Genomic DNA, 25348 nt, shown 5'->3' on the forward strand with positions numbered 1-25348 from the left:
AAGTAACTCGCAGTTGTATTAAATTTAATACTGTTAACATTTTTTTCCAAAAATTTTTTTAAAAGAACCAAAAACCATAAGCGTACCTTAGCGTTTTAAAAAAAAAAACTTTCTATGCATTTTAAAGTCAAAACTCTTTGGTTTAAAAAAAGCAAGCAAATTCAGTTAACTTGTTCTTGACTATTTGCCAGTATAAACTGTTTAATTTTTAAGTTAATTTTGATATTGTTTTGTTTCATGAACATTTTTTAACGAAATAGTCCTAGCATCGACCGTAAGTAAAATCTCTTTAGGTTACAAATTTGAATGCCATTCAATTAACAGACCTATGGACAAAAGTCAAAAGTTTTTCTTTCTTGCGAGTAAGCGTTTAAGCACGAGCTACGAACTGCGAACTGTTCGATGTTAGCGTATTTGACTTTTCTTTCACATAGGCTTTATTTTTATTCGCATACAGCGACGAATTGAATTACCCTTTTAGCAATATTTTCCTCATGCATTATCTTTCACACAAAAACAAAACAAGAGTGGTATAATTTTGAGGTTATGTTGTGAGCGAACAATTTATTCGTTGCAGTGTGGATGGAATGTTCGTAGCAACCTCAGTGCAATTCGGTACTACCAAATTGTTTTTACAAAATGTTCTTATTTTAGAGAACAAAATTCAAATTTCATTATCCTAACATTAGTTCCAAATTAATTATAAATTAAATGTGTTTTTATTTCAAATTGGCTTTTTGAAATGTGTAAAATCACGTTTGTTCGTCCATTCGTTGTTCGCTCTCATTTGCAAGGCCTTTAGAAGTTAAACACTTGCGAAAGGAAACGATTCTCCTTCCTTATTATTTTTTTTTTTAATATTTGAAAACCCATAAGTGATGTACATTTTTTTTGGAACCGCTCAAGTTTAACAATTTATATGACGACCACTAATCGTCGGTAATCAAAAATCATACATATCATTTACTTATCTCACTAAACACTTTCCACCCCACAACATTGTTAAAACTTCAGCTGCTGAGTTGAAAGAAATTTAGAAATAGAAGAAACTATTTAAAGACATGAAAGGGAATTAGAATTATAGCCTCATTCCTGTGTAATTATCTTAAACGTACTTTCAACTCGCTATATGTTAATGTATGGCATCTAAATCTTGTTCCAAAAATAGAGTACAATTACTGGAAATTATTCAGTAAGAGATATTTAAGAGAGTTGCCTGTGTTTTTATATCTTGATTTCTTGACAAAAAAAAAAAACCATCCATTCCTATAATCGGTGATTGATAGACTCTTTTTTAAAATTATTTTTTTTTAGCTTAGTCCCCTAATGCTTTTTATGCTCAAAACGAAATTTAATAAAAATCATATTTTGTAATTGAAATTCATATTTCAATGTAAACATATAATTCAAAAGTTGATGACATCCAGGTTTCAAAATTGTGGGAAAATGAAGTTCTGTTAAAAATACTTTTTGTGTTAAATTTCTATTTGACATACCTACAGCGGTACTTCGATATTGTTGTATGACCTGAGTCTTGCAACTTTCTCGAGTGTCATCTGCTACATTGACCAATTTTCTTAAGTTTATTTTCTGTTTTTGACATAATGCTCTGAAAAAGTTTTTTTAGCAATGTACTTTTCTTGTACCGATACCATTTATTGGAGTGTTAAGGCCAAGTACCAGTATTTCGAAATAATAATTTTTATTTTGAAACATGTATTTTTCGAGAGTTTAATTTTGTAGACAAAGCTGTGCCATTAGCAATAAAAAACGATATCAGACTAAGGATCGCCTCGTCTACAACTACAATTCTAACTTTATATCGTTTTCATAAAATTTTCCATGACCGATGTGTCATTTGTTATGATGTGTTATGATGTGTTGTGAGGATGTTGCATTGATAACTTCCCATATTCTATATTTAAGGTTGTTTTTAAGTAATTTTACTTTGCCAAATGTCAAAAGGTAAAATATACATATGTGACAGCAGTCAAAATAGTTAGCTACTCAGATTCTATTATTGAAAAGCCCTTCACAATTAAATGATATCGTCATCAAACCACGTCCGTAGTACTTATTAACGGTGGTATTTTGAATTCGGCGTTTGCTTATGATAGAACAGGACAGAATCACTTTTTCATAGGCCATAAGGGGGCTTCACTTCAAAGTCTGTAATTTTCGAAGATGTTAAAACTTCTGATTCCAGGAATGCGTACCAGTGTACCCTTGATCTAGATTTCGGATGAACTCTCAATTAGAGCTTTTATTTTTCATACGCGGACTCAGAACATAAAATACTATCTCTTACTGTGTTTTCCCTAAGGGCGGATTCAAAGTTAGAATAAAGGGGGAGGGGATCAGACATTTAACATAAAGTAGAGTTTTTAGATGCCATTTTTAAGTGCTGTTTAAAAATTCACATTCAATAGTTTAAAAGGGTTTTGGGCACATTTAATGGATAAGTTTTAAAAATTGTGTTGAAAAGTAGTTTTTTCAAAAATAATATAGTCTGTTGATGTTGCTATATCTTTAAATGTAAGAACGCTAATAAAGTTCATATACATAGATACATAGATGCAAAATTTTAGAAAATGAGAAAGTTTTTCAGAAAAATTTAATAAAACACAATCTAAAATGTAGAAACGTATGGGTTTTCTTGCGTCTTCTGACAAAATTCCAGTGTATTATCACTTTTTTTTTAGTGTCTCGTAGATTGAAGCCGAACTTTTGGAAAATATTTTGATCAAAAAAAGTAAAAAAATAAAACTTGGGATAGAAACGTCTTTGCTTCTTGAAAAAAACAAGATGGATTTAAAGACGAGTTTCAGGAATTTATCAAAATATATTCACATCACAATACTTTTTCTAAATTTTAATACCTAAGCAGTTTTTGACAGACTAACCGTTTTTTTATGAATTAAATTATTAAAAAATCTGTAGGTGAAAATCATTGATATGACCACCCTTATAGACCCTCCATTGGTTAAAAGTTGATGAATTTATGAGGGACAATTGAAATAGACTTGGACTTTCGATTCATATTGTGTTCATGTTCCAGTCATCACTGAAAAGTATATATTTTAGTAACAAAAAGAAAAGCACTAAAGGGGTTATGAATACCCTTATAATGATTAGACATTGTGCGAGCAATTAGGAAAGGAGGATAGGATTAGAAAGGAGGAACCGATGCACATTGGTTTTAAATATCTGCTCATTGTAATGATTGGGAATAATAAGCCTGTTGAAGCATTTAACATTCGAGTAATTCGGCTAAAGAAAGTATCCCTGTATTTAACAGTACGTTTCAAATTGAACTCAAGGGTAAACTGATGGGCATTCCTAGCAGTACGGGTATTACGGTTGAATTGTTTATGGGGAGGAATGTAACTGGATATTTCAGTATACAGCGTTGTTTATAAAAATAACGATACAACAATGATATGCATGAGAACTTTGCGGTGGTGTTCAAGAGAAGAACAATTTATCATTAAGGATCGATCTCCTTATTTTTTAGAGCTCTCTTTTCAATTTTCAATTGTATCCAAAAGACTTAAGTATTGGGGGTCATATCTAATAACGCAATAGTAATAAATTTGAACTTGAAGGAAGTTCTTACGAAACTTAAAACAAATACTCTAACAGGGGAAGGGGTGTTGTCATGACCGCAAGGAACTCTCAGTGGATACTTACTTACTTACTTAAGGTGGCGCTACAGTCCGGGGCGGACCTGGGCCTAAAGCAACATGCGTCTCCAGCCAGCTCGGTCCCTAGCTAGCTGTCTCCAGTTTCACACGCCAAGTTGGTTGAGGTCCTCTCCCACCTGGGTGCGCCACCTGAGTCGCGGTCTTCCTCTACTGCGTCGTCCCTCGTAATTGTATTCGAAGATCTTCCGGGCTGGAGCGTTGATGTTCATCCGCTCTACATGACCTAGCCATCTTAGCCGTTGGACTTTAATTCTGCTAACTAGGTCAGTGTCGCTGTACAGCCCGTACAGTTCTTCGTTATATCTTCTCCTCCATTCTCCATCTATGCGTACGGGACCAAAAATCACCCGAAGAATTTTTCTCTCGAAGCATCCTAAGACGCTCTTATCTTTCTTTGACAGGGTCCAGGCCTCAGAACCATAAATAAGAACCGGGATGATGAGTGTCTTAAAGATAGTGATTTTACATGCTCGAGAGAGGACTTTACTTCTCAATTGCCTTCTAAGTCCAAAGAAGCAGCGATTTGCAAGAGTTATTCTTCGTTTGATTTCAGCGCTGGTGTCGTTGTCATAGGATAGACAAAATCCTTAACTACCTCAAAATTATAGTTGTCCATGTTGACGTTTTGTCCAAGACGTCGTCGTTCAGTGTCCTTTTTTGATGACAGTATATACTTGGTTTTGCTCTCATTGACCACTAAACCCATCTTCTTCGCTTCCGTCGCAATGCTCAAAAACGCTCCACTGACATCACGCTTTGATTTTCCAATTACTTCAATATCATCTGCGTATCCGAGTAATTGGATGGATCTTTGGAAGATTGTGCCTCTAGTGTTGACGGTTGAGTTTTGCACAATTCTTTCCAGAACGAAGAAGTCGCATGACGGTGCATCGCCTAGTCTAAAACCTTTTTTGACATCAAATGCATCGGTAAGATCTTTTTCGACCTTGATAGAGCAGCGTGCATTCTCCATTGTCATTCTGCACAAACGGATAAGTTTTACAGGGATGCCAAAACTAGACATTGCTCTGTAGAGCTCTTCCCTATGGAAGCTGTATTACGCGGCTTTAAAATCGATAAAGAGATGGTGGGGATGCTCCTGGGTTTTTTCCAAGATCTGCCGTAGTGTGAATATTTGGTCGATAGTGGACTTTCCTGGTCTGAAGCCAAACTGATAAGAACCTACCAGGTTGTTAACGAACAGCTTCAGACGTTCACATAATACGGCGGAGAGGATCTTATACGCAGTGTTGAGAAGACTGATGCCTCTGTAGTTGGCGCAGTTTAGAGGTCTCCTTTCTTATGTATCGGGCACACTATGGGGAGATTAAACTCATCGGGCATGTTTTCTTCCAAGCATATTTTGCAGATGAGTTGGTGCATGCTCCCTACTAAGTCATCGCCTGCTGCTTTAAATAGTTCGGCAGCGATGTCGTCAGCTTCAGCAGCTTTGTTTGACTTAAGTTTAGTTATAGCTATCTTCACTTCGTCAAGATCGGGTAGGCGGAATTGTTGATCTGCGTCGCCGAGGTTGAGTGGTTCTATCTCCCTTACAGCGGAATTCGGTTCGTCATCGCCGTTATATAATTTGGATAAGTAATCTTTCCATATTCTCAGCATCGACTGCGGTTCTACTACGATGTTCCCCTGATCGTCTTTACAGGCTTCGGTTCGTGGCTGGTACCCTTAGGAGGTTTTTTTACCTTTTGGTAAAATTTACGAACCTCATTCCTGTTGTAACATTCCTCTATCTCCTCGATCGCTCGCTTCTCATGCTCTCTTTTGTTCCTCTCTCCTCTTCTGCTCGTAGAGCTCGCGCTCTAGTCCTTTTGTGCAGCGCCGTTTTGTATGCCTCCTGTTTCGCTGCGTGGGCTTGCCGGCATTCGTCGTCAAACCAGGGCAGAGATTTCACTGTGGTGGCCGTCTGAAACGTAGCACTTCAGAGGCGGCATCTCTAATGGCTGCAATGCTTAATGCAGGCAGCATTGGACTCCTTAAGACGTTATTAGAGACTCGATCAGAAAAGGTCGAGGTAGTGGTCCGAGACAATGTTGGCCTCTTGGAATGTTCGGATATCCTGGATACTGGAGAAGTGTCGTGGTCAATCGCAATGTGGTCAATCTAGTTGACGGTTGATTGATCAGGAGATTTCCATCTTCCCTTGTGGATTTTGAGATGTGTGAACTGCGTACTAGCTACCAGAACGTCTCGCCCCGCAGCGAAATCGACCAGCCAGAATCCATTGTCGGAGGTGATGTCATGCAGGCTGTATCTCCCGATTATGCCACCAAAGATGTTTTCTCTTCCTAGGCAATTTTAATGTCATAGTCAAGGCGGCACTGCCCATATATCTTGTCCAAGAGCTCGAAGAATATGTGTTCGGTGTCTTCATCTTTCTCCTCTGTTGGGGCATGCACGCATATTAGGCTTATGTTGGCAAATTTAGCCTTGATGCGGATTGTCGTGATGCGCTCGCTCACACTGTTGAAACTCAAGACTTTTTGCCTGAGTCTAGTTCCAACAAGAAATCCACACCCAAATATACGCTGTCTTTGTTCTCGGTAGCAGTCGCCGTAGAATATATATCGCAGTCTTTTAGTTTGCGGTTGCCCGGTCCTCCCATCGCACTTCTTGGATGGCGGTAATATCTGCCTTGCAGCAGTTAAGGGCTTCCGCTAATTGTTCGGCTGCACGTGGCCTGTTAAGGGACCCAACATTCAACGTACATACCCGAAGTTCGTTGTCCTTATTTCGTTTGCGTGGGTTGTCAACAGTAAATCCGTCCGTATCCGAGGCTTGTTGGTGCTTCGCAACTAAAGGTATTTTTTACGTGGCCAGGAAGTTACCCCGACGGCACAACCCCCAACCTGGAGGGCCAGATCCTTAGTATAACTCCAAGGAAGGGGAGCCGGATGAACCGCTCCTTATAGGCCTGGGCTCCGAATATGTCGAAGAAGCCCTATGAGGTGTTCACTAAGTAGTTCAACCTTACTGGAACTGTAGATGCCACCGTTGATTCCATCTCGAGAATTCGTCCGCTGCCGCCTGGATAAGGAGAGGTGCCTTAGTGGAAACACCTCTCCCCCCTCTCTCCCTGGATCCACCATTGCTTTTAACTCCCATTTTTAAATTCAGAACTTTGTCAGTATCTCTTTTAAAATGTTTATCTGATTTCCTAACGCTGCACAACTACAAGCTCATTTCATAACTACTTTATCACCTTTCCTAACCTAGGATGGATTTATGACCTACTAACAAGTATTTACCACAAATTATTTTATCTTCTAAATCTGGTTTCTGAATTATATTATGGCACACCCCACATATAAAAAATTTATTTAAATCGCAATTTAAAATGAAAAAATTGCAAAATTAGCAACAATTTAAGAAATTGATACCTTTATGCGCCAAAAAAAAAACAAAAACAGTATTGCACGTTTAATTCAAACAACCCAAATTGAGACCAATGACTATAACAAATAAAAGCTCCATATTATGTTAAAGCAAAATAAACATATGTATCGAACATTTTCTATTAGCATGCATTTTATTGGTTTACTTTCGCTAGAAGTGGCAAAAGCTCTAAGTATGCAACAATTTAAAATCATTTTTAATGGTATAATTCTGGAGCAATATAAAGTCGATAATTTTAATTCAAGCACCTGTTTCAAATCATAATGTTACAAATACATATTTTTGTTTTTAAACCCTCTTAACAAATTACACAATTTTAAACTTGCATATAATCATTCCTAAAAGGTAGTAAACTTATGCCTACGGCAGGCGTTTAGAAAAACATATAAAATATTTTATTACTTTTATGCACAGATCGATTAAGCCAACGAAGACCTCGATCTTTACAGTGCCTTCATCTTGCATAATACGTGTATACTTATAAGTTTATTTCAAACTAAAATATCTCAATAAAAACATGATTCATCAGATTTTTTTTTTTTGCTTTGCTTAATTGCTTTCAATCGAATGAATGAGCATTACAATAATTTTTATGCGTGTTCTTATATGAATTTAATTGTCCTACCAGCATTGAATTCTATTCTAACGTCGTCCGTCATATATTCGAATAATAATAATGAAGAGCCATTGCATTTTAATTTTCAAAAGTCGAAAGACAAAAATTCTATTGAAAAACAAAACAATAACACACATGTTGAACATACAAACGTTCACTCTCTGAAGCCATATGTCACCGATTTGGATTTCACTTTGGTTTTGTTAAATCATAAATAGTCTAGGGGTAAGAAGTTGCATTTTTAGAACAATAATGATTTAAGGCGTATGAAAGATTAATGTGATAGAATTTTCATTAGTTAAATGGATTATCATGATTTTTTGTTGATTATGGATAGGATTGAAAACCGACCTAAAATCAAGTCCTTTCTAATGAAATGGTCACATTGACGTTTGTTTTTCAATGTTTTTTTTTAATAAGAGAATATTACTACCTTTATTATGCAGAGACACAGTGTGAGCACTAGGAAGAGGAGAGAGGGTTTGAAAGAGATGTCGGGGCACATTGGTTTTGAATTCCTGAATGTTTCAATGAATTGAAAAAAACAGAGTGTGGTAAGGCATTCCACATTCGCGTAGTACGGCTAAAGAACGAATCTCTGTATTTAACAGTGCGGCTGAACTTGAGGGTATACTGATGAGCATTCCTAGATGCGCGAGTATTACGGTTGAACTTTTTAAGGGGAGGAATACAGCTGGCTATTTCACTAGAGCATAAACCGTTAAAATAACGGTAAAAAAGGGTCAGACAAGAAACCTTACGACGATGTTCAAGAGAAGTAAATGAACTTATGATGATATTATCGCCTATCAATTTAAATGCTCTACGTTCCATTCTATCCAAGAGGCTTAAGTAAGTAGCAGGAGCACCAGCCCAGATATGGGTGTTATGCTCAAGCTTTGGACGTATATAAGTCTTGTAGATAACAGCCAGATCAGAAGGGGTGAAATATTTTTTGCATCAACTAAGGAAACCCAAACACCTACGTCCAAAAGACGTAGTTGGTTACACACATACCGAGAATATAAAGATTTTCAGTCTCATTGATGCAAGAGCCATCCATGGATAATGGCAAAGGGAATATATATCTCGCTTTGACGATACAAGAGAGCATTGGGTTTTCGAAGCATTAAGTATTAGTCCAAAACTTAGCCGAATTCGAAAAGTTATGATATGACGATATGAAGATCCATCACATAAAACAAACTTTATTTTGACATTATTGAGCATCGTTTTTTTATTATTTAAAAACAAAATAAGGTGGCTCAACATTCCCTATAGAGAACCAGCGAGCGCCTAGTGGCCTACGCACTAACCATCACCCCACAGGTTTTACTTACAAAAAGTTTTACAACTAAAAATGATACAAATTTCAAAATATGGTCTTTTGTCCATATTTTTAAAGTTTTGAACTTCATCAAAACAAAGCACTTTAAAGGAATTGATATTTGGAACCTTATTCGTTTTGCAATCAAAGGATTCATTTGAAATAAATATGTCACCATTTGGACAAACATCAATTTTAAGCTGGCATCATTTGCCAAGTTAAAATTATACAATACATACTCTAGCCACACATGCAAATTGTTAAAATGTTCTATTAAAGTTGTGAACATTTTCACAGTTGGCAGAATTTAAGCACTTCTAGGTCGTCGTGAAGCAAATTCTTCGGCGGAAATAGTGGACAATTTGAGCTGTTGTGACTTGTGAGTAAGCGCTGTGAAAAATTGAAACCAAGTTCGTTGTTCTAGAACGCTTAAGATTGTTACTGCTGTAGCCCGTAGTATTGACAAAAACCCAAGATTATCGGGTCTTGATCTATCTTTTAAGTATATAGCATTCCACAAATGATTTTAAGGATTTGAACGTTAGTTTTACACAAGAACTCTTCGCGGGTTTGGTCCTTGAAGTGCATCAAATTGGTCCAGCCTTTCGTAGGAAAGTCATCTTTACGTGCGACGGAGGAAGGAAGCAGAATTATAGCAATTTTGAAAGAAATATTTAGGAACCGAGATCTTGTGCGAAAGCCATAGTAGTCCTTTGGTCTATCTGCTGAGCTGTTAAAAGCTGAAAGCTATAGTAAGGCAACTAGACCTCTCTTAACTTTCCAAATTAACATGTCAACTACAGCTCCTCCAGTTGTAAAGGGTCCGCCACCTAACGTTTTTTTTCAACTACTGCTTATTTCGTGAATAGTAAAGGCCCATTTATAATAGGCATAAGCTAGCATATGCGCGCATAAGTAAACGCGCGAATACAAAGAATCTCAATACGAGTAACATAGTGGAGTCTAGCTCCGTTTCGATCTTAGTCACTCGCCGCATAAGTAAAATCTGACATGTAGATACGTAAGCAATATTACATTATGGCTATGCAGTAATTTCGCAAACTTAAGTGAATTTTTGTTGGGTTTTTAACATAAGTATTTGTTTGCTTATGCCTATTATAGTTGGGCCTTAACACTTAACTCCTTCCGCTAAACGAATATGGTTGTGCATATGCTGCTAGAAACATCGCTTAGAGAAGATGCCGATTTTGCCAAAAAAAAAATCATATTTTTAGATGAAGCGCATTTTGATCTTGGCGGGTATGTAAACAAGCAATATTGTCGCATTTGGGGCATAAAAAATCCGCACGCATACATTACAGTAAATACCTGTGTTATGTTGAAAAATCTATCCATAGTGTAGTAGAATTTTGCAATAATAACAAAAACAATATCCAAAGCATGAATACTATCGATAAACGTTTAAGTAAAATCTTACTACGGATAGGTTTTTCACATTTATACTAGTCTCGAATGGATCTTATGTGATTTCATTCTCAAATGTTTGTACGATTGATATTGCATTTGTTTCTCGATGGTTGTGTTCGTTGAGTAGTTGTGCATTTGGAATCATGTGTTTTTCATTGGGAAAAAAATCAATCTGTTACTGTTGTTATTACATAGTTTTGTTAATGAAAATGAACTAACTCGGCTTATTTTGCAAGAGAAAATAATAAAAAAGATAATTAAGTTTTTCTATGTTTCCACCAAAGGTTAATCTCAGTTTTGATTGAATAAATCTTTTTGGTGTCCACCAAGACGTTTTAAAAATGATTAAGTTTGACAGCATTTTCTAAAATGCAAATGGTTTTTCGATGTTTCTTATGAGGTGCAAGTGAGATAATTTGATTCGTGCTAAACAATGAAGAACTGAACAGTTCAGAACATATAAGAATATGCTACCTACTCCATGTGTAATTTTTTTTTTAAAAAAAACAAAACTATATTTTTTGCACACAATCATACAAATAATGCATTATCTGTATAACCAACTCCTCCACAAAGGTTTTTATTCACAAATTTCTACTCGAGTCCTATCCCCGACCGGAATCTAGTCGAATCAAGCTCATTTTAACTCGATTCGGGTATACAAAGAATTGAGGCTCGATTCAAGCTTGCTTTAACACCACATATTAATAAAGTAGTCTACGAACAAACCCCCTTCTTGAAGTTTTTATTTTATGTCAAAGCTGCAATAATTGTTAAATGAACTTTTTTTATAGAATCTCAATTTCCAGATGTTTTCTTAGCATTTCTTCTTGAAAATTGTCAATTTTATTAGTTTTAGTTAGTTTTTTTTTTGCCGAAGTTAATTTAAACTTTTGATTTTCACAAAACTTTCTTCAATTTGTGTGTTTTTTATTATTATTATGACAGCTCTTCTTTCAGTAGTCCCAATTTTTAAATGCAAAAATCTGGCAACTGCCGATGCGTTTCCTTGGGAATTTTCTACTATACTATTTATAAAATGCCAAAAAAAACACGGGCAATGGCGATCGTTATCGAGTCATGTTGAACGAATTTTTGTTCACAAAAGTAGGAGGAGGATATTGGCAACATTTGGTTTCAACAGGACTGATCGGCGCTACGTGCCACTCAACTGAAGCTACACTCGATGTTTTTATAGCATTTTCAAAAAAAAAAAAAGGAATTTGGCGGACCATATATTTTGTTTGTTTGCGCTTTTATACCGAAAAAAAGAAGTTATTTGGCGGACCCTACATTTTGTTTTTTTTTGCGCTTTTAGCCCACAATTTTTCGAGGTCGAATTGGTCAGATACACAAACAGCCGAAGTCCGCAGAAAGTTACGTCGATCCAACTCAACTAGCTTCGTTTAGGAGACAGATTCGTAACTGAGAGAGCTTGATAAAGTCCTACCGTGATTTACCTTAACTAAATAAGAACAATTTTGATCGATGATGTGCTTAGAAAAATTCTTTTCATTTGAATTACATACGTAAAAACAACATCGGCGTTTTAGACTATAATTATAAAAGCGCGTGAATATATGGGGTGGCAGTGTTTTAGCGGCATGCAACGCGTGCTAGCTGGCATACGATCAAGAAAATTGCCCAAACCAACAGATGTAGATATTGCACTGGATCTGGATTGGCAATGGGCACGAGGAGCGCACTATTGTGGTGCTAGCTGCATCAGCAATCGTTCGTAATCGTAATGAATGGCAGATGAATGCGTTTTGCTCAAACGTATAAAAATAGCATAGGTTTCGTTTAAATTAATGCCGCATACAAAATACGTTACTTATACTACGTACCTACCTATGACTATGCCTGCCTGTCTTTTTACTTTGTGCGGTATAGGATTTCTAACGCGCAAGCCACCACTAGATATATGTTCCCTTTGCTTTGGCGCAAATTGCCACCAGACGCCGCGCCGAGCCTTTCTGTGCGACCAAAACGAAGACGACAACGACGACGACGAGTTCACCGCCACGCATTAAATTAAAAATAAAATATATTATATATGTACGTACGGTTACCTCCTGCTCTTCGTCTTCATACAAATTTCTTCAGCTTCGGAGCAGAGCAATCAGCATAAAAGAAAAATTGTGATGTCGATTGTGAGCTCATATTTGTTTTGTATTTGGATTTGAATTTGAATTTGGATGCATTTAGATTTTATAATTGCTTCGAAATTGTTTGTAATGAACAACGTTTAAATTAGCTAAAATACCGAAGTAATTTCATATATTTGCTTTACCTCATATCGATACCTTCAAGATATACGCTTTACACGCCCACAATAATTTATTGATGTTTTGGTGTAAATTTTTATTTGCGAACTCAATGTTTAATATAGTAAAAACCACCTAAGCTTAATTATAGACAAAGTAGTAACTAGTTTTACTTAATAACTCATTTTTGTTTAGAAATATACCAGGTGCAGGCATCATTGTTTGGAAAAAGCAGGATATGTAAATCTAACCTTTTTACACTGAACTGTACACAGACATAAGGAATTATTTCTAACTTCATTAAGCATTTTGTACTTTTAGTTTTGAAGAAGAAAAAGCATTGTTTCCCTTTTTATGATGTTTTTGAAGGTTTTTCAATAAGGGCTTACAGCAAAATTAATATAAAACCCATATTCAACATTCATTCCACGACACGAACTGACTAAACAATGGTTAGTCCAAGGACTAATAGGTACTTCGCATTAGTAGGAACAAAATACTCGTAGAATAGTAAAACAACATTTACCAAACATCCTTTGAAAAATAAACTACAATAAGTTTAATACTAATTTGTTAAATTTAAATTTTGACCCAAGTTTTGTAAAATTTGAACTGAGATGGTTGGGTCATGCAGAGCACATTAGAAACCAATGTTCTGGCCAGGAAAGTCTTCGAATCCACTCCCAAAAGATAGAGCAGTAGAAGAAGACCGCGGATTAGGTGGCGCACACAAGTGGAAATTGACCTCATCCAACTTGGTGCTAGATGGAAAAGTTTGTAGGTCGAGGCCCTAGTTCACCTTAAGTAAGTAAGTTTTATGAACATCTTTTAACTTTATTATTTAAAACACATTGAAATCTTTTTGCATCAATAAAAATAAACTAAAAAAAATTCAACACCAGTAAATTGTAAAGTTATTATTTTTTTTTAGGGACTGCATTTAGGTTTAAAACTTTAAAAGATTAAGTTCTTAGCTTCAAATTACAGTAGAAACATACTCGTATAAAACTCAAAGTAAGGCGCCAGTTATAGCTATCATTGGTTTTCATCATTAAAAACAAACATTGGAATTTTTTGGCAGGTCGTTTATAGCCTTCATTAAAAATTTCTGTAATTGAAACAAATTTCCTAATTGAAAGTTATCGAAAAATGTTTACTGACAGAAATCTGTTATTGGAATTGTGTGAAATTGAAACACAAATCAGTGGAACGATTCGATTCACTTTTGAACATAAAAGTATCAGCTGTTAAGGAAAATGAATTTCCGTCCGGAAAATAGAAAAATAAATTTTTAGAGAAAAATTCTTTGTGTGATTCCGATCTGTCACTATATAATTTTCATATCTAATCAAAGGGATACACCATCAAATATCGATTCAAACATTTTTCCGGATCGATTTCAATGATAGCAATAACTGGCGCCTGGGAACTGCAGAGTCAGCCCTGGTGGCGGTGGCTTTCAGTCACCATAACCTCCCATAAAAGCGGATTAAGAGCTGCCGAATTTCATGCCCATTGAATTCAAGATCTACAATAATTAATTCAATAGCGATTGAACTGCTTTTAAAGTTATTAATTTGGTTTCATTTTAGTAAAATATTTCTCACAAACTTTTCTATTTTTTTTATAAGATAAAATGAAGAAATATGAAGTCGTTGAGATATTAAATAAGTGAAAAAAGGGAAATATAAACCATTGAGTAGATTCAGGCAGCATAAGGGACCTTATTTGCAGTCAACTGCGTTCTTTGAACGTATATTTTTTCCAAGGAAACTATTTAGTTGTTCAAAAAAAAAAAAATAAAAAAAAAACAAATGTCATAAAGTTCAAACTCGAAACCTTACTTCACAAACCTCTTCTGTTAATCGTGCAAAAATTACCAAAAACATTATTGTCTACAAAACGCCCCTCAGGCAAGCTATAAATCCAACACTTTGTATTTTCTATTGTAAAGATATAATACTTGTTTCTTCTCCAATTAGCAAGAACCCCTTTTTCACAAAACTTCAAATGTAATAGTGCAGAAAATAAGTAAATTATAGAGAAATAAAGTTCAGCTTTCAGCTGAGTGGAAAAACATGATTAATTGTCAATTTGACGTAAGTGGACTTGATTTGACAGTAAGGTAGATTTTTCGTGACTAGCTTTCCAATCTGCTTTCCAATCTGCTTTCCAATAAAGTTGCCTTAATTGGATGGCAATTTTTTAACAGTGGCCCTGGCCACTCAGATACTAGAAACTTGCCTTACTTTCAAGTCCCTTAACAGTTACAATTTCAAAACTATCCTACATTTTACGAAAATCTAAACGATGAAATAAATCATTAAAAGGAGACCCTCTAAATTGCGACAACTACAGATGCATATAAGATCCTTTCTGCCGTACCTATTATTTAAACGTCTGAAGCCATTCGTCAACAACCTGATTGGTCCTTATCAGTGTGGCTTCAGACCAGGAAAGTCCACTATCGTCCAAATATTCACGCTACGGCAGATCATGGAAAAAACCCAGGAGCTTTAAAGCGATACCCACCATCTCTTTATCGATTTTAAAGCCGCGTACGACAGCATCCAAGGAAGAGCTCTACAGAGCAATGTTTAGCTTTGGCATCCCTGTCAAACTTATCTGTTTGTGCAGAATGACGATGGAGAATGCACGCTGAATTTGATGTCAAAAAAAGTTTTAGACAAGGCGATGTTCTGTCATGCGTCTTCTTAAATATCGTTCTGGAAAGAATTGTGCAAAACTCAACCGTCAACAATAAAAAAAACAATCTTCCAAAGGTCCATCCAACTACTCGGAAACGCACATGATATTGACATAATTGGAAGATCAAAGCGTGATGTCAGTGGAGCGTCTTTGAGCATTGCGACGGATGCTAAGAAGATGGGTTTAGTGGTCAATGAAGGCAAGACCAAGTATATGCTGTCATCAAAAATGGACATTGATCAACGACGTGTTGGACAAACCGTCACAGCTATAACTAATAGTTAGTTGTATTTCGCAGTTAACCTTATTTCGACCCCAGTATTTGATTAAAGCCATTACTTTCAAATTGACACAGATATGTCCACTTCTTCTTGTTTTCTTTGGGAAATTTATATTTCTTTCTGAAATCCTGCTCACTTAACACATTCATTGGATCACACCGAGTTTTGTTTATATTTCATTTTCTTTTCTTAGCCTTAAAGTTTAAGTGTTCAGCAATGGGAAAAACTTTAAAAACTTAATAAATCTATGAAACATCAAAATATTCTTTACTTAATACTTTCATAAAAATACAAATCTGTCACATTACCCGTGTTTTGTTGGAAAATCTATCCATAGTATAGCAGGATTTTACACGAATAACAAAAACGATATGCATAGTATGAATAACACCGATAAAAGTAGAGAGTAGAATCTTAAGGATTTTTGACGTTTATACGGGTCTCGAATGGATCTTATGTGATTTCGTTCTCAAATGTTGGTACGATTGATATTGCTTTTGTATCTCGATGGCTGTGTTCGTTGAGTAGTTGTGCATTTGAAATTATGTATGTGTTTTCCATGGGGAAAAAAATCAGTAAATATTTTTGGAATTCCTGTTTCCAGATACAAGGCATAGTTAGGTGTTTTTAAAGGTAAATTAAAAAGTTTCTTCAAAAAACATCTGTGAAACTTTTCTATCTCCTCGTATTCGTTGCTTCCCCATATCTGGGCAGCATAGCAAAGCGAACTTTTTATAACAGCATCAAATATGTTGTATTTCGCAGATAATACTATTCGCTGGTTTGAAAATATGTTCCTCCAGACTAGATTTAACAAACTTTGTACCAATTGTATGCAGTTTGGTTACGTGCAGATCTCGAGAACACCGTTACTATTGGTTTATCTACATTATAGCATTCTACATTTATTGCAATAATCAGCTAGGCTATTTACCATTAGTTGGAGATTCTCAGGAGACTCTGAAAGTAATACATATAAAAGAACATTTACGCAATGTAGAGACCTCCAGCTGATGAGCTTCTACATCATTAATAAAAAGCGCAAATAGAAGAGCACTTAAAAGGCATCCTTGTCTTACACCAGAGTCCGTTTAAAATCATTCCAAGCACTTTGAACCATCCTACAGAGCTGCTTTTGATTCGGAATACATTTCCTTTACAATTCGTATGAACTGCGTAGATATATGTTAGCTGAGAAAGTTTGTAGAAAAGTCTCAAGCCTTTTAGCAAGTACACCACAAAATACTTTTGAGATGACGTTCATAAACGATATGCAGCCTCTATAATTTTCCACATTATTAATGTCTCCTTTTTTGTGAATAGGAAATATTACCGCTTTTTTGAACGATGTAGGTAAGGTACATCAGCATTAGAAAACACTTTATTGAAAAATGATGTTAGTTGTGAAATAAAGATTGGTGTGGCGTGTTTGTACGGAATTCCATCATCACCCGGGGCTTTACCATTTTTCGCTCTATGAAGAGCAAGGTTTACTTCGGCCACTGTTATTTCACTATCTAATAACTCATCAGATAATAGAGGTTCACCATGCGAAAATATAAGGAGCGTTTTGTTTTGTAGAATATTTTTGAAGTGGTTCGCAAGATCATCAACGGATATACTGGTTCCTATTTGAAACCATTTATTTCTTTTGTCACCTTCCAAAATTGTTTGAATCTTTTGATTGACCAAGTGCATAGGCTTGCTGGTTTTAAAACTCAGATTTCTTTCTGAAGCAAAGATTTTTGTATTGTTTAGTGATTTTTAAAATGTTCGTTATTTTGTATGTGTCTTAATTGCCGCATTCAGCCAATTTAAAACCATTGATATATTTTGCAAATTTATCTAAATTTTCACTTGTTACATGTGTTTCATAGTGAAAGAATGTATCAATTTCTTTAACATATTAATTGAAGACTTTTCACTGCTTATGAAAGCATTGCGACTATTATGAAACCACGGTTTAAAGTTATTACTCGTATTAATTTTTTAAAATTAATTTTGTTCCCTTTTAATTGTCTGTAATAATAAAAGTATAAAATACGACACAAAAAAGATGTTTTCAAAGAACTAAAATTAAATTATCTCTAAATCTGTGGATTGTCAAATCAAGCTTATATTTTAAAGCTTATAACAATACCTCACATTAAATATCAGAATTGTTTCACCTCTGTATCTCATGATATAAATAATTATTTTGATGAAAAATAAAATGTTTATTTTACTACTACTATAACCTTTTATTTCATACTAAGCTTAGGCCCGTTTTTTTAGTGTTAAGTTAACTCCGAGTTAAAGTGCTAACTTCATGAGTGCTATAGTAATTTGGTATCTCTGGAAAGTCAAAAATCTATCGAAATCTTCTTTTTCACAAAAGATTTAAACTTCAAATTTCTTATAAGCCCCCATCACAGAATATAACCAAAAATTATTCAGTGTTCCACAAAAAGAAATAAAAAAAAATTTCAAATTCGATTTCAGTATTTGTCAAAAAAATTTGTATTTAAACCAGAGTTTACTCACCAAATTTAAAGGGTTAACTCAGAGCTTACTACGAGATTATAATAGCCTGAAAAACATATTCCAGTAGTTAACTCGAGTTTAACTCTGAAACTAGAATGAATTCGCACTGAAAAACTGGGCTTAATATTGTACACTCTTGGACAAGGCTGCATAGTAAAATTAGCCATTCAATTATAGTTGGTATGGTATTGTGTCGCTTATATGTCAATACAAAACTGGGATTTATTGTCATAGTAGGCCATATTTTATAGCAATTTTTTCAAGAATCGAAACTGTTAGTTTCTCCCATAAAGTTATACTCTAATTTATTTTAAATATACTGAAGACCATATTTTTTGTTCTTGCCTGTATTTTATTTTGTATATTGTTTGAGTCAAATAATACAATTATTTGAAAACCTTACCCCTGTAGCGCGACCAATTGTTTTGACAAATGAGTATTTATAAAAACAAATTTGTTACAAAATTAACATTTTCATTAACAGACAGTTTCATTGTCAAAAGACAGATACATCTATGAACGAACATTTAGAACATTCCTATAAACAATTTGTTATAAAATGATTTGTGCACAATGCGAACTGCGAACTGCCAACGAATATAATACAAAACCATTGAAGGTCAATCTGTTGCTCTGTTCTCGCGCATTGATCATAAAGAATTTAACGATGAGAACAATTATTTTATTTTAACAAAAAATACAAAAACCACAAATGAAAAATTTTCAATTGAAACTAAATATACCTAAATTGATCTAAAAACAAAAATACATCGATACATATAACCGGAAGTTTTATTTACGGAAACTATGACTCACCTGAATTGATGACGCTTCGTGTAGAAATGTGAGTATTTCCAAAACTACAATGGCATGCTCCAAGTTCATGATGTTTTTTTGTTTTTAATTTTATTTTATTCAATTTCGAAATTGATTAACCATGAAATGTCCCGAAGATACAATTATTATTAAATTTTAAATTGTTTTGAGAATCAAAAGGAAGCCAACATTATGACCTGAAAATTGAAGAAAATTAGGAAAAAAAAAATACAATTATGTTATTATGAGAGATTTAATTTTTATATAACAATTAAAATTTAATAAGCTGATATAATAAAATCCTACAATCATTCTAATTTGGGTGAACTATAAAAACTGATAAAATTGCTTCAGGGTGTTTGTTTTTTTACTACAGGTCATTTGATTAGAATGTAGGTATAGCTATTTGAGTTTCGTCTTTTTCCACCTTATTCTTTGTGAGAAGACACAACAATCCAGTCCAGACTCCAGAATCACTTTCACTGTTAAATTTGATAATGATTTTATGTGAGGTCAATTTTAAAGCATCATAGGCGCCGCCGCCGTCTTTTTTTATTAGAAACCTTTTTTGCAATATAATGGGCCACAGAGCATACAAATAAATGGTATAATTGACTCTAAAAGTTTAAGTTCGTATGGAGAACTGTTGGTCCCGTACGTAAGAAAGGACGATTCCGATTAATGTACTAAATATAATTTTGTCAAACAATCTACATGTACATGTAGGCAGTCATCGTGACAAAATTAAAGCTCGACTTGCACCGGTGAGCAGGTCATCTAGCTCATGTGCCCGAAGAGGTGCCTGTTCGGAAAACCCTTTGTAACATATTCTATGGCAGATAACAGGGTGGCTTATCAGCCTTGAGCCTTAGAGATAAAAGAATGCCTGAAGCAAGGAATTAGACAGTACTCACCGTTTAAAAATGTTCTTTATTGTTTTGTAAAGGAGACTATGAACATTTAAATAACATAATGTGTAACTTAACCTTACATATACAGATTTCAATTCGTAAAATCGAAACTTTAAATATCAAATTATTAAAAATATTAGAGCACTGTTGTCCAGCAAGATATGATTTGACTATTTAATTTGCATGACTCCCAAGATTAAAACAGTTTTCAAAATATGCCATATTTAAGAGCTTAAACACAACAGTTTAGAGGGTTTTTGGTGCATTTCACGCAGAAATGTAAGAAATTGTTTTGAAACGCATCTTTTTTCGAAAAATAAAACATACTTTTCTTGTTAACTTCCCATAGGAAGTTATTGTTATGGGTCCGATTTGTCAAATTGAAAATTTTAACATTTCTCGACGTTTCAAGGTCCCTAGAGTCGAAATAAAAGATTTTTAGAAAGATGTCTGTGCGTGCGTGTGTACGTACGTTTGTACGTCCGTACGTTCGCTACGTTTTTTTCGTCGTCCATAGCTCAAGAACCAAGAGAGATATCGATTTCAAATAAATTTTGTTATACAGATGATAAGGCAGAAAGATGCAGAAAGGGCTCTCAAGAAAATTGCGTGGGTGGTTTTTTTACCATAGCAGTTTGAAAAAAAGAAGAAAATTTTGGTTAACCTTAAATATATTACGAACCAAAAACGCTAGAGACTTGAATTAAATTTTATATAATATATTGAAACGTGATACCAAACAGGTATATTTATTGAAAAAAATCAATATAACGGTTTTTTTTATAAATCAATAAAACTGAAAAAAAAAATTTGTCACCTTCAAAATTTTACGACTCAAATACGATTTCATCTCTAAAACAATTTTGTGCAGCGAAGAATAATGTTTTTGACATCTGATAAAATTTTGAGAAAAATCTAATTGACAGTTTTTTTTACAAAAAATAAAAACCTAAAAAAAATGTATAAAAGTTGGTAAAAATTGATTTTCTTCTCAAATATCTTTTCAAAACTTTGAGATATTGGCTTTAATTTACTTTTAAATTTCAAAACATCTTGCTGTCAACATTCAGTTAAAGTTTGAAAAAAATCGATTTGACAGTTTTTGTACAAAAAATTAAAAACCGAAAAAAAAATTAACAAAAGTTCGTAAAAAATGATTTCCGACTCAAATATCTTTTAAAAACTTTGAGATAATAGGTTCTAACTAATTTTTTCTTATAAGAAATATTGTTTTCAACATTTGGTAAAATTTTTAAAAAACTCGAATTGACAGTTTTTTTACAAAAAATAAAACTCTAAAAAAAAAACAATACTAAAACTTGGTAAAAATTTACTTTCGGCTCAAATAGCTTTTCAAAAATTAAAAATATTGGCTTCAAACTTATTTTATTTTAGAGAAAATATTGTTTTCAATATTCAGTAATTTTTATATAAAAATCCAACAGTCCGTTTTTTTCATAAAAAATAAAATCTACAAAAAATAGGGCGCAAATTTGGTAAAAATACATATAGACTAACTTTTAAGCAAGACAAATCGACAGACGGGATGGGAAGTTATCAGTGTGGGTCGCATCCCAGCCTCTTTTTTCCATTTCTATTAATGCGAAGAATGCTGTAAAAGTTCAAGAGAGACGATCTGATATGAAGAAATGTCGGGCTTTTTTTGACGTTGTTTTTTTCAATGTAGACTCAATTTTCGGGAGTCTATTAATAATATCGCTATCAGTCTGCTTACTCGTATTTTGACCTTAAAGGAGTCAAAAGACACTTACAAATTGTAGAGAGAAAATGCTTGGTTCTTGAATTTGCGGATATAGGTGCATTTAAGTACATAATTTCTCTAAAAAAAATAAATTACAACATTTTAAGGTAAACAAATATGTTTGGACGAAACTTTTGTGTGGCATTCACAAATTACACGTATCAGAATTTTTTTCTATCACTTCAAATCTCAAAAGATTTAAAGCTTTTATATCAATAAATAAGAAACGTTTATTATGTTTTTTAGTTAGGAATTAGTTTACCAAAAGTATCACTTTTGCTGTTTTTGGAACATTCATATATTTATATCCAAAACAAATTCACTTCAAAATTAAATTTATTCAATATTGAAAGATATAAAATGTATGGCAGGATGGCTACAAATAGCTTATGTCAAAAAGTCTGTTTAAAAATATTTCCTATAATTTAAGATGTAATTTATTTTTTGTTCGAATATCATTTTAAAGTAAAAAAAAATTACACTTTTGATCATCAAAAATTATCATCGATTTCATCATTTGATCATCGACAAGAGAGAGAAGATTATTGATTGGTTTTATGAAGGGTACCCTTCTGGAGCAATACCAAAATATGTTTTTCTTGTAGAAAGAAGCCAAATTAAGAATACAAAATTAAGATAAAGTTTTAAAAAATCACATATTTTTAAATTGACGATTTGTTAATCCAGATTTCTTCTTAAGAATCTGAATACTTGCTCTATTTCTTAGAAACAACTTTTATGAAAATAATTTAAAGCATGACTTAAGCTTTTTTTTTAAATTTTACAATGAGTGAAAACAATAATTTGAGTTATTTTTGACAGAAAACAGCTTTTTGGTGAATGTCGTTAAATTACTAAAAAATCCTTAGATAAAATCTTTGTTGACTGTATAGGCTTTATGGGTCATATGACCTCCCCTTGATCGTCCACTGGTCACAAGTTGATGAATTTGTGCTGTGTTTTTGTAAAAGGGCTGAATATCCGATTCATATAATGTTCTTGATGCAGTCTTCAGTTAAAAGTAGTACCTTTAGCAAGAAAGTTTAATGAAGTAAAATTCGAATTATATTTCCATATACAAAAAAATATTAATTCCAAATATAATGGGGGGAATTCCTACGAGAAAAAAAAACAAACAAATTATCTTCCTGTGGGGGTCATAACTGATAACCCACCAGAATGTTCAAATTGTATTTTTTGAAAAAAGTCAAATCCATTTTTAAGAGAAATTGAAGGAGTAAACATACAATCAAAAATTTAGGCTTAAGCTGTTTTCTGTAGAGATGTTTTCGAGGAATTAAGTTAGTATGTATATTTGTTTAGGAAAACACTGTCTTTAAATATTACAATACATTTACAGCAATATTTATGTAACATGAAACAACTTAGAAGTCAGTATCTATTTTTCTATTCCCTTGATATTCAACTCAATATAATTTTGAAGTTCATATTCTCATTGGTTCTCGTCACATTTGAGTCGAAAATAAATGTTTACTATGTTTTTAATGTTAAAAAAAAAAAAAATTACATAGTGTTGGTAACAATGTTTTTTATTAAATTAAGTAAATTTAGTAAAAACAGAAGAGGCGCCGGTATGGGACTTACCCGTGACCACCACTTAATGATAGCTACCCTAACATTGCGTACATCTACAGTTCGAAGATCCAACAGAACAACATGAGCCCCCAAATTCAACGCCGCCAGACTAAAGGATCCCACAATTTAAGGATCACCTGTCACACGAAATGAGAACAATCTGCATCAGAGTACTCGTAGATGACGACATCAAACACCATTGGAATGCTGTGAAAAAATGATTATATTTCAGGTGCTGACAGAATAGTCGTCCGGAAAAAAGAAAGCAACAACACTTGGCTTTCAGAAGAATCTTGGGCAAGGATCAACGAACGCAAACGGTTAAGAATATAGACAAAAGGAAGATAGAAACGAGCTGGAGTCCTCGTATCGCATGAAAAAGAGAGAGGTTCACCGCAGTGTGCGCCGCGACAAGCGTAACTACATCAACGCATTGGCGCAACAAGCAGAAGATGCTGCAAACAGGTGCGACAGCAGGACCGTTTACAGAATAACCAAAGAGCGGACCGGTACACGCAGCTCAAAGCAACATCTGGTGAAAGAAGTAGACGGTACTGTACTGTGATAAGTTCAGTGGATGAGCAAATCAGAAGGTGGAAAGGACACTTTTCCTCGGTTTTAAACCGAGTGTTTGCAAACAACGTGCAGCCGATACCTTCTGAAGTTCCTGAATCCGCACCGCAGCTCCCAGTATAGATGAGATCGTTGCGCAATTAAAGCTCTTAAGAACAAGAAAGCGGTAGGACTTCACTGAACCAAAAAGGTACATGATTTTCATGAATATGTGCCTGTTTTTCATGTAAAAATACATAAAAAACGAGCTAAACATCGCGTTCATGTAATTTAGGTATAATTGTATGAATTCATTCCTACGAGTAGGAACGATTCTTACGATGTAGGATTCATTCATAAAATGTAGGTATTTGATATTCCTAAATCCAATGTTTGCATACTTAAGTTACAGGAATTACGTTCATGCAATGTGATTTTTATGCAATTGCTATACATAGAACTTATGAATATGTGCCTAGATTTTATGAATGCATTCCTAAAAACTATGTACAGCATACATAAAAAATATGAATCTATACATAAAACCCAAACTTCTGTTCCTAGATTTTATGAATGCATTCCTAAAATGTATGTATATCATACATGAAAAATATGAATTTATACATAAAACCCAAAATTCTGTCCCTAGATTTTATGAATGCATTCCTAAAATCTATGTACACCATACATAAAAAATATGAATCTATACATAAAACCCAAAATTCTGTCCCTAGGTTTTATGAATGCATTCCTAAAATCTATGTATAGCATACATGAAAAATATGAATCTATACATAAAACCCAAAATTCTGTCCCTAGATTTTATGAATGCATTCCTAAAATGTATGTATATCATACATGAAAAATATGAATTTATACATAAAACCCGAAATTCTGTCCCTAGATTTTATGAATGCATTCCTAAAACCTATGTACACCATAAATGAAAAATATGAATCTATACATAAAACCCAAAATTCTGTCCCTAGATTTTATGAATGCATTCCTAAAATCTATGTATAGCATACATGAAAAATATGAATCTATACATAAAACCCAAAATTCTGTCCCTAGATTTTATGAATGCATTCCTAAAATCTATGTATAGCATACATGAAAAATATGAATCTATACATAAAACCCAAAATTCTGTCCCTAGATTTTATGAATGCATTCCTAAAATGTATGTATATCATACATGAAAAATATGAATCTATACATAAAACCCGAAATTCTGTCCCTAGATTTTATGAATGCATCCCTAAGAACTATGTATAGCATTCATGAAAAATATGAATCAGTCTTTAATTTTATAAATACCTATTCAGAAAACGCATGAATTTTTCATAAAATTTATGAATCCTTTACATAAAACCCAAAATTATTTCCCTAGATTTTATGACTGCATTCCTTAAAACTATGTGCTGCCTTCATGAAAAATA

The 25348-nt window shown here is 33.9% G+C and overlaps 2 protein-coding genes across 3 annotated transcripts in view; one reads left to right on the forward strand and one right to left on the reverse strand.

Moving 5' to 3' along the window:
* The window catches only part of LOC129948348 (peptidoglycan-recognition protein SB1), a 154034-nt gene that overhangs the window by 22922 nt on the left and 105764 nt on the right, over positions 1 to 25348 (forward strand). The window lies entirely within an intron of this gene.
* Positions 1 to 25348, reverse strand: part of LOC129948337 (coagulation factor XII) — an 87304-nt gene that overhangs the window by 15398 nt on the left and 46558 nt on the right. For both annotated transcript variants that reach the window (XM_056059297.1, XM_056059296.1), the window contains exon 2: positions 19086 to 19282. Coding sequence is in view for 1 of the 2 variants with exons in the window: in XM_056059296.1 (XP_055915271.1) it covers positions 19086 to 19154 (69 nt within the window). In the remaining variant the exon portion in view is untranslated. The remainder of the gene's footprint in view (positions 1 to 19085; positions 19283 to 25348) is intronic.

Source organism: Eupeodes corollae, chromosome 2 (assembly GCF_945859685.1).
Source record: "Eupeodes corollae chromosome 2, idEupCoro1.1, whole genome shotgun sequence".
Classification (NCBI taxonomy): domain Eukaryota; kingdom Metazoa; phylum Arthropoda; class Insecta; order Diptera; family Syrphidae; genus Eupeodes; species Eupeodes corollae.